The sequence below is a fragment of the Panthera uncia genome, chromosome F1, assembly GCF_023721935.1.
Source record: "Panthera uncia isolate 11264 chromosome F1, Puncia_PCG_1.0, whole genome shotgun sequence".
NCBI lineage: Eukaryota > Metazoa > Chordata > Mammalia > Carnivora > Felidae > Panthera > Panthera uncia.
In genome coordinates, this window is record NC_064813.1 from 56,241,792 (window position 1) to 56,252,360 (window position 10,569).

Sequence of the window (10,569 nt, forward strand, 5' to 3'; positions counted from 1 at the left end):
TCACCACCGTCTCACCACGCCCTCAGCGGCACTGGGTGTAGTCTTTACTTTCATTATTATCACCTCTGCCACTTTGAACGTGGAAGTGAAGCCTCGTTATTTGGGTTTTCACTTATTTCGTTGCGGCTGCGGCTGACGTGTTTTGTACGTTCACCGCGCGCCCAGTTTTCGGGGTCTCCCCCCACCCGCCCCCGACCCCGCTTTGGCCGCCAGGTAGGCGGGTGGGGCCGAGCGCGCGATTCCGGGCCCCGCGGCCAGGGGGCGCTGCCACCCAAGTCCCCCACCCCTACCTCCCCGCCCGGTCCGGGCTGGGGCGGGCGGCGGGGGCGGGGCGCGAAGGTCGGCGTCTTCAAGCCCTGACCTTCGCCGGAGGGCCCCGCGGCAGCATGACGGTGGGAGCCAGGCTCCGAAGCAAGGCGGCGAGAGGCCTCCCGCGCCGCGGGCCCCGGGGGCGAGCGCGGACGGAGGGGGACGAGGAGGCGGCCGCCCTCCTGGAGCAGCCGGAGCGCGGGGACGAGGCGGCGAGCTGCGCGAGCGCGGGGCGCCCGGGCGCCCGGGGCGCGCGCAAGGTGCACCTGGCCGTCCTCCCCGAGCGCTACGAGCCGCTGGAGGAGCCGGCGCCGGGAGAGAAGCCCAAGAGGAGGTACCGGCAGAAGCTGAAGAAGTACGGCAAGGTAGGGCCCGCGGGGACGGGGTGCGGGCGGCCCGGGCCCCGGCTTCCCGAGCGATCGATCGCCGCGAGGGTGGGGGTCGGGTCCCCACCGTCCGGCTGCGCTCAGCCTCCCCGGGCTGCCCCTGCGTCCCCTCGCCAATAGTCGCTACCAGAGCACCAGAAAGTGTTCCTCCTGTCGTCCGGGAGGTGAGGGAAAAGGAAGTCGCAAGTAATGACAGAGGCCAAACCAGGGCTTTCGGGGAGCACCGATGCATCCGCTCCTCTGGGGCTGGCGGGTTGGTAACATTTCCAGCGGGTCCCGACATTCCCGGTGGCTCTGATCCCCGTGAGGCTTAACCTCCCTTGTCCAGTTGGTGGGACAGAATTCCCTATTTTACAGATGGGGAATACTGAGGCATTAGCGTGGTTAGGGGACTTGTAGAAGGCGACCCAGCTGCAAAGTAGGGAGTTGGGGGCCAGTTCATCTGTTCTCTGCCAACAGTGCTGGCCAGGGTGTCCCTCCAGCTGAGAGCTGTTTGGGTTATGACCCCCAAATATTCCCACGGTTATTTCCAGGGCCTGGGAGCTCAACAGATACGTACATAGGCACTTGTTGGATCTCCTTTTCTCTTCTCCCAGCCAGCTGTGGGTGTATTCTGGGGCCTGCAGACATGCCTTTTGCCTTGGGTGGGGGCAGGGGAGGAGGAAGGGGTGAGACAGAGAGGGGGAGAGCGAGAGAATAGGAATATGGGATAAAATGACAGTGTCCTCAGAGATCAGAGCCTGAGGTGCCCAAGTGCCTCTGCCTGGAATCACTTGCAGCTGCTGCTGAGTCCGCTCCCTGGGGCGGGACCGGGCCACACAGAAGACTGTCACAGAAGTCACGGTGTCCTGGCCGAAGGCGCTGTCTGCTTTTTACTGCCTCATTATCTGTGTCATCCAGTGGCCTCTTATCATATCTAAAACCATCCAGTCTCCACTCCCAGGAACTTCGGTTTATTATCCCCTGTAAAAAGCAGTCAGCAGCTTTGGGGACAGTGCACGAGCAGGCAGTGGTACGTGTTATTACTAAAAACTGTCAAGTCGGGACTTTCCAGCTCGGAGTCGAGCTAGGACTCCTCTCGCTCTTCCTGGTCTCAGTGGAGCACAAGGAAGCAAGCCATCATTTGCCTCAGCTGGTGAAGTGGTAATGTGCACAGCTCGGGTCACAGGGTGGCCCTTGGAGGTGGTTTCTGGGAGCTCGCCACGTGCAGGGATTGTGCTAACCACTGGAGATGCAAAAATAGATACAGAGCAGTCCTGCCCCAGTGAAGTCCACACCTCCCGGGGAGATCCTGGCATAGTTGGGGCACCGCCATGGAGCCGCATGGTACAGAGTCCTCAGGAGGTTGGAAAGCTCAGGACGTTTTCTTTTTTTTTTTTTTTAAGTGTTTATTTATTTTTGAGAGAGACAGAGCACTAGTGGGGGAGGGGCAGAGAGAGAGAGGGAGACACAGAATTCGAAGTAAACGCCAGGCTCCGAGCCTGATGCGGGGCTCGACCTCGAGAACGGTGAGCTCATGACCCGGGGGGAAGTTTTATTTTAAAAAAATTAAAAAAAAAAAAAAAAGGTGAGAGGTTGCATTGGGGGTGCTTGGGTGGCTCAGTCAGTTGAGTAGTTGGTTTCAGCTCAAGTCATGATCTCCTAGTTCGTGCATTCAAGCTCCACATCAGGTTCTGTGTGGACAGCGTGGTCATCAGGCAGCTAGGAGAGGGTCAGAAAGAGGAAGTGTCGGTCCTGGAATAACCTTCAGCTCAAGAGGGAGAAAAATGTCCTCATGCTCTAGGTAGCAAGCAGGTAAGGACAGGGGCATTGGAGCCAGACTGCCAGGCTCAAGCCCCTGCCCCCACCACCTGTTGGTGGCTATGCCCATCTCTTTGCCTCAGTTTCCTCATCTGTAACATGGGATAAGACTAGGGTCGTGGCAAGGAGTAAATGAGTTTGTCCACGCAAAGATCTCCGAGCACACCTGGCGTGTGGAAGGGCTCTTGTGACTGTTGGCTGTTATTTCAGGGGGTGAAGGAGAGACCCCGTGTGACTGTTTCTTTCCTGATTATGTTTATGCTCCTTTTTATGTTTATTTATTTTTGAGGGAGAGAGAGAGAGAGAGATCATGAGCAGTGGAGAGGCAGAGAGAGAGGGAGAGAGAGAATCCCAAGCAGGCTTCACAGCCTCACCAGGAGCCTGATGCGGGGCTCAAACTTACAAACTGTGAGATCATGACCTGAGCCAAAACCAAGAGCCGGCTGCTTGACCGACTGAGTCACCCAAATGCTCCAGCTTTTATTGCTTTTTAATGTTCCTTTATTTTTGAGAGAGAGACAGAGGGAGACAGAGGATCCTAAGCGGGCTCTGCACTGACAGCAGAGAGCCCGACGCGGGGCTCAAACTCAAGAACCGTGAGATCATGACCTGAGCCGAAGCCTGACGTTTAACCGCCTGAGCCACCCTGGCGCCCCTCTGGTTAGGTTTTAATGAGCTGTAATTCAGAAAAAACCTCAAGTCTGTAGCTGATTGCCCACCTCAGCTTTGTGCCTGCGTCCTGACCACATTTCAAAACTGAAGGCTTGGTCTTTATATTCAGGGGAAATGATCTTTGTGGGCAGCTAGGTTTTGTTTGTTTGTTTGTTTGTTTGTTTTTTTAACCAGAAGTGCACAGGGAATCCCTGTCTTCCCTGGGGGTTAGTTGAATACCAGAGAACCCCCAAAAGCCTGGCATCCTATGACAGCTCTAACAGATTACCACCAGCGCCATGGTTTAGGTCATAGCACAAATTGTGCGGGTCTGGAGGCCAGGAGCCTGAAATCAGTCTCACTGCGCCGAAGTCTGCAGGCTGGGCTCCGTGGGGCCTGCAGGGAAGAACCAGGCTCTTCGCTCGTTCTAGCTTCCAAAGCTTCCACATCCTCCATCACAGCCAGCACTGCATCGTCCGCAAATCTCTCCCTCTCCCTCTGCCTCTGTCATTACATTGCTTTCCGTCTGACCCCTCCTGTGTCCCTCTTGTAAGGACTGTTGTCTTTCTTCGGATCCTTTTAAATATATGGGGTTTCTTAAAAGGATTGGGCCCACTTGGATAATCCAGGACCACCTCCCCATCTCAAGACCCTTAATTTAATCACATCTGCGGGGGGCGCCTGGGTGGCTCAGTTGGTTATGCAGCCGACGTCAGTCAGGTCATGATCTCGCGGTTTATGGGTTCAAGCCCCGCGTTGGGTTCTGTGCTGACAGCTTAGAGCCTGGAGCCTGGTTCAGATTCTGTGTTTCCCTCTCTCTGCTCATGCGCTCTCTCTCTCTCTCTCTCTCTCTCAAAAATAAATAAACATTAAAAAAATTTTTTTAATCATATCCGCAAAGTCCCTTTTGCCACATAAGGGCCACATAGGCACAGATTCTTGGAATTGGGGGGCGTTATTCAGCCTGCCACGCTGCCCTGTGCTCCCCCATGTCTCAACACTTCTCTGGAGAGATTATTTGGGTTGAAAACTTGACTCAGGTCAAAGAGTTCAAAACGTCCCTCACATGACTGGTGTTAATCAACTGGTCGTTAATAGGTATTTTACATTTCTCTGTATCACTTTCCTCCAATCTGCTCTGACAGTGTTCCAGCTAATGAGCTATTTTAGTAGCTTTTTTCTAAAAAATTTTTAATGTTTATTTTTGAGACAGAAGGAAACAGAGTGCGAGCAGGAGAGGGGCGGAGGGAGAGGGAGACACAGAATCCGAAGCAGGCTCTAGGCTCTGAGCTGTTAGCACAGAGCCCGACACGGGGCTTGAATTCATGAACCATGAGATCATGACCTGAGCCGAAGTCGGACGCTCAACTGACTGAGCCACCCAGGTGCCCCTTGGTGACTTTTTTCTAAATTAGAAAAATGATGTGCCCGGCAATTTTTGAAAGTAGCAGGCTGAGGAAAATGGATGCGCAGATACCAAAAATGTCAAGTGTAATGCAGGCCATCCGTGATTCTGGTGGCATTGCTTACAGAGGACTGTTAACTTGCTCCCAGAGAACAGTTGCCTTTGTTATTGTTATCTCAAGGAGGCAAGTAAAATTCTCCCACCGAATCTTACTACTCAATAACAGAGATGGCTCTCTTAGCAACATCACGTCACCCCCCGTCCCACACATGCACCCTGATGTCTCAGTGAGAAGTCCGCAGGGCAGTATGCCAGGAATCCGTGTCTAGAGAAGCCATGGATTTTACCCAAATATCTCCCAGGGCTCCTCATTTAGCCTAAGAGTTTCCGAAAGAAAGACCCAGGCCCTTTCCGGGTGCTGGGGATACAGTAATGAGCACAAGAAAGTCCCTTCATCGGGGAGAGAGGGAGAGTCAGCCTACCAGATCGGCAGAGTAGGTTTGCTGGGCGGTGTTGGAAGTGAGGTTTGGGATTGAGATCAGGGATTTTAAGTGAAACCGGGAGTTTTAGGTGCTTACTGGAGTTGGAAAAGTCAGGGGGCCAGAAGACAAGGCGTGTGGTGGGGTCTAGGTCACCTCCATGGATGTTGACATCATCCAGAATGATGAGGGAAGCTGGGAGAGGTACGGGGATGGGGGCGGGCGGGTAACAGCACATCAGGATTAGTGGGTGGTAGCCGGCTCCATTTTTCCTGTTGCGATTCCATTCGAATCCCTTGATGGCCCCTGTCTAGCATCATGCCTTGCAGAAAAAGAGTGGGTAGCAAGAAAGCCTGGTGTCATCCTACCCTCAAGGAGTTGTTGGGGTTTTTTTAATGTTTATTTACTATTTTTGAGAGAGAGCCAGAGTGAGCACGTGCCCATAAGTGCAAGTGGGGGAGGGGCAGAGAGAGAGAGGGAGACACGGAATAGGAAGCCAGCTCCGGGCTCCGAGCTGTCAGCACAGAGCCCGACCCGGGGCTCAAACCCACCGACCGCGAGATCACGACCTGAGCCTCGAGATCATGACCTGAGCCAAAGTCCAGATGCTTAATGGACTGACGCACCTCAAGGAGTTTATAATTGCACTGAGGGATGCAGCAATCAGAGAACAGCAGGAGTCTTTAGACACAAAGGTGTGGGTTGTGCCCTGGAGGCAGGGAGGACCGAGTGGGCTTTCAGATTAGGCGAGTTGACCCAGCCTTCAGATGATGCGGTAACTTGGCTGGAACAGAGAAGAAGAGTGGACTTTGGTTTAAAAAACAAAACAAAGGGCACCTGGGTGGCTCGGTCAGTGGGGCATCCACCTCCCGATTTTGGCCACAGGTCATGGTCTCACACTTCGGGAGATCGAGCCCCACGTGGGGCTCTGCGTTGATAGCGTGGGTGCGCTCCCTCTCTCAAAACAAATCACCACAGGGGAGAAATGAAACAAAGATAAATAAAAAATAGAACAAAACCAGGGGCGCCTGGCTGGCCCAGTGAGTAGAGCATGTGACTCTTGATCTCAGAGTTCAAGCCCCACATTGGGTGTGGAGCCTACTTTGAAAAAAAAGAGGAGGGGCGCCTGGGTGGCTCAGTCAGGTTAAACTCCGACTTCGGCTCAGGTCATGATCTCACGGTCCGGGAGTTCGAGCCCCGCGTCGGGCTCTGTGCTGACAGCTCAGAGCCTGGAGCCCATTTCAGATTCTGTGTCTCCCTCTCTCTCTGACCCTCCCCTGTTCATGCTCTGTCTCTCTCTGTCTCAAAAATAAATAAATGTTAAAAAAAAAATTTTTTTTTAATGAAAAAAAAGAGGAAAGAAAACTGGTCTGGTCTTAGAACTAGCAGCCTGCCTCCTGTTCCCAAGATGTCTGAATCAGCTGGAAACACACATCGCCTTGAACTGCTTTGCGGGATGATGACGTCTGTTCTGAGTCCCTACCTGTTCTTCTGTGGGGGGCGGATGTGGAGACGCCTCACTTGCTAATCTGCCCTGAGGGAAAGAGGCACCATGATTCTCTGCGCGGGTCACCCTTTGTGCGGGTCACCGTTGTGTATGAGGGATTACGAGGTGCCTAACCCAACCCCTTTGCTTTTCTCTTCTCTTCTTAAAAATAGAATGTTGGGAAGGTCATCACCAAAGGGTGCCGCTACGTTGTCATCGGCCTGCAGGGCTTCGCCGCGGCCTACTCCGCCCCATTCGGGGTAGCCACCAGCGTGGTCTCGTTCGTCCGCTAGTGGGCGCCATGGGGACGCGCGCGCTGGAGAAAGGATGGACGCTCTCCTGCTCCGGGAGCCTGTGAATCCGGGACCATTTCAGACCCGAACCCGCAAAACCCCTGGGGGAAGACAATGGCTTTCTTTGTTGAATTGGATGAATGCTGTGAATGGAACATCCCTGCCCATCTGCTGAGCTTCTCATGACTCTAGGACACGGGTGGCTCCGACGGACGATCCCGCAGAGTGAGGCCCGTGTTCGGTTTGGGGTTATGGTTTGCCCTCGGTTCCCAGGGCAGCAGAGGCGCTGTCTGGCTGGCTGTGCCCCATCTCCTTCCTCCACCCCTTTGTCACCAAGAAGCAAGGAAGGAAACTCTCCGTGAAGGTCGTGATGCTTCTAAGACTGTTGATGAGACGGGTGACTGTTTAAAGTAGATAAAGCTTGTGGATCCCACCCTCCTGTGACACCAGCACGCAGCCGCTGGTGATGAGGCAAGGAGGGAGTCCAAGTGCACATACAGGCTGGGTTGCGCAGGTCGCTGGAGGGAGTGCCCGCGTTGTGCCCAGGCCAGCCCAGTGTGGCTGCGTGTTTGGAGCCGCACGCCTGTGGCCGGCTGACGGTGGGCGTCCTGACTCCACTGCTGGGCACCGTCGCCTACTCCCCACGGCTGTCCGTGCCTCTGTGCCAAGCCACCGAGGGCACTTTGTCTCGGGAGAGAAGGAGACGCGAGGCCTGGCAGGGGAAGTGTGCGATTTAGAGGAGGAGCCAGGAAGTAGGAGACAGGTGTGTTGGAGGTAGACAAGAAAGATGGTGGACAGGAGAAGTGGCAGGATGGGGGCCGGGTCTGGTGCACCAGTGCTGGGAAATCTTAGGTGGGCTGGGCTTCCGGCTCTGCGTAGGGACCAGGGAGGCTGGGCGGCTGGAGGTGCCATGGCTGGCGCTGAAAAGCCCTCTGAGGCCCATGAGCTCTCTCACCGGCTGCCCGTGTAGCATCCTTGTCGTTTGCTGCCAGGTTTGTCCCCAGGACAACCCACGGACTGCCATTGGACCGTTGGCCGGGGAGGTGAAAGGAGAGGAGGCTCCTCTTCCCATACCCCTCGTGATGGGCCACTGTTCCATCTGTTTCCAGAATATCCAGAGGTCCGAAGTGATGGCTGCTGATCAGTCTGTAGAATGGGTATTAACACCTGCCTGTGGCCCCGACAAGTTTCCCAGACTCCGCAAAGGAGGTCTCCGGGTTCACGCCTCGCCGGTCAAGCCGACGAGGTGGCCCCGGAAGTGAAGAAGGTGGGCAGACAGACGGGGACAGAAAAAGGAATGGGTGGAGGAGGAAGTTGTAGCTGGACTCAGCCTCACGTTCTGGAAACCCACGTTGCAGATGAACTTGGATCCGGTTCCTGGACCATTAGTATTTGTGAGGAAAAGAGAAAACAGTCTTGTTTTAACTCAAATGAGGAAAGTTGATAATGGCACATTTTCACACATGTAAGATAAATATAGCTTGCCTGGTCACGCTGGGACCCGGGGGAGACACGTGGTTTAGTGGGAGAGCCAGGCAGGCCTGTCCGGCCCACCAGTGACAGAAGGGGGACGGGAGGAAGCAGCCTGCCGTGAACTTGAAGGATGCCCCTCCCCAGGGGGCGGGGGTGGGGGGGCTGAGAAGCTCACTGAGTCCCCTGGGGGGATGGAAGTGTGACCCAGAAAGGGACTAGAGCTGCCAGGGCCTGTCCAGGGAAGACCTTCACTACCCCACTCCCAAACTGGAGACACTGTCAGACCAGACACATTTGACCCTAAAACTCATACAGTCTGGTTAAGAATTAACCCAGAAATTTCTTAAGGCGAAACCTCGCAGGGATTGTCCTGGGAGCCAGATTCTTGTGTACAGAAGATGAACTTCTCCAAGCCGCTCAGCCTCCCTCCCCGGCGAGTGTTCACCTCCCTGGCCACCGGGCACCCGTGTGGCAGATCCCCCTATCACCTGTTCTCTGTCCTCAGTTTTGTTTTTTTAACATCAGGGTCCACGCCCTACTGGGAATTGAGTTTTAGAGCTTTGCTATTACACGCTTGAAAGAGGCTTCTTTTGTATCCTTTTCTTGCCCTGTTATGTAAATAAAACCCTCAATTTGTGTAATGTTTCTGTGTGTAACGAGTTCTTCTCACCCCTCACTTTCTGGCCTTGCCTCGGAGAGACTCCCTCAGCCTCCCGCCAAGGCTAACTTGTGCAGCAGGTGAGGGCCAGTCAGGCAGCACAAGGAGCCTAGTGCCCCTCCAAGGCCCAAGGGGAGGGGGGAGGGGTGGAGGCAGGGGGTTGTCTAGAAACCCAGCAGGAAAGGTTTCCAGCTCACGTGTTTGTTATAAGTGAACATTTCCAGAACCTCCCATTGTTCAAAACCAGCCTTTGTGCTCCAGAGCCAAAACATGTAACTCGAAGATAGAGGCTGGGTATAAAAAAGGAAGGTGGTTTCTTACTTTGCCAGGCAGAGGAGGCTGCAGCCAACCAGTGCCCCCAGGACTGCAAGCACCCCCCTCCCAGGGTAAAGGGCTGAGGAGTTTGAGAGGAAAATATAGGACCTGTATTTTCTGAGAGACATTTTACTCACTAGATTACCTCTATATTATAAAAGGATAGAACTCGGGGCGGCTGGGTGGCTCAGTCAATTAAGCATCCAACTTCAGGCTCGGGTCATGATCTCATGGTTCGTGGGTTCGAGCCCTCTGTGCTGATAGCTCAGAGCCCGGAGCCTGCTTCAGATTCTGTGTCTCCCTCTCTCTGTGCCCCTGCCCTGCTCATGCTCGCTCTCTCTCTCAAAAATAAACAAACATTAAAAAAAAATAAAAGATACACTCAGGAGCAGCTGGACGGAAGCGATGCGTAGGGCAAGGTACGGGCACAGAGCTCCCATGCCTCTCCAAACGCCTCTCTCCGCAGATCTCCGTGTGCTCCCAACCTGCAAGATCTCCGAACCCTGTTTTCACAGAGGCTTCTTTACGTAGGATAATTGATTAAATCATTAGCAATTAGTAACAATTCAATCTGCATCCCCTTTCCTCTCCCGGGAGTCTGGAGGGAAGTGGAAAGTTCCAACCACATAATCTTCGGGCAACCTGCCCAAAACCTCAGGTTACCTGGGGGCTTCCTCATTAGCGTAACAAAAGACACCTTGCCTGCTCTCCAGATTCCAGAAGGCGGGACACCTGGGTGGCTCAGTCGGTAGAGCGGCTGACCCTTGCTTTTGGCTCAGGTCATGATCTCACGTTTCGTGGGTTCAAGCCCCGCGTCTGGCTCCGCGCTGACTGTGCAGAGCCTGCTTGGGATTCATTCTCTCGCTTCCTCTCTCTGTCAAAATGAATAAACTTAAAAAAAAAATTCCAGAAGGGTTTTAGGAGCTTGTGTCCAGAACAAGGACTAAGACCAACTATAGATTTATTATAAATCACCGCCATTACAGGAAGGTAAAGAGAACCGGAGTGGTTCTGGGATCATCAGGCGGTTCGGAGGTCATGTGTGGCAACCTGCTGTTGGGCATAGAGCAAAGCTGGAATTGGGGGACCTTGATGTCTTCAGCCCCTTCCGAATCACCCTGCTGTGCCTCTGCCAAGCACATGCTCTTTGTCAGACAGCCTCCAAGTGACATGTGTCAGCAAGAAGCACCCAGAAGCAAAACTGGAGCTCAGGCCTCCTGTGCCTTCCCCGGGTCCTCCTGGGCATGGCGGTGCCCTCAGCAGAAGATGGCCGTGGGGCTGGGAGAGCCTCACAGGAGTTTTAGACTCAGGCAG

At 54.3% G+C, this 10,569-nt stretch overlaps 1 protein-coding gene across 1 annotated transcript; it reads left to right on the forward strand.

The window, feature by feature from the left end:
• The first annotated feature begins 330 nt into the window (after positions 1–330).
• CF1H1orf115 (chromosome F1 C1orf115 homolog) lies at positions 331–8,923 on the forward strand. Its single transcript, XM_049634581.1, has 2 exons — positions 331–674; positions 6,690–8,923. Exons 1-2 carry the CDS (start codon positions 387–389, stop codon positions 6,807–6,809), a joined length of 408 nt encoding a protein of 135 aa, XP_049490538.1. The 5' UTR covers positions 331–386; the 3' UTR covers positions 6,810–8,923.
• The last annotated feature ends 1,646 nt before the right edge of the window (positions 8,924–10,569 follow it).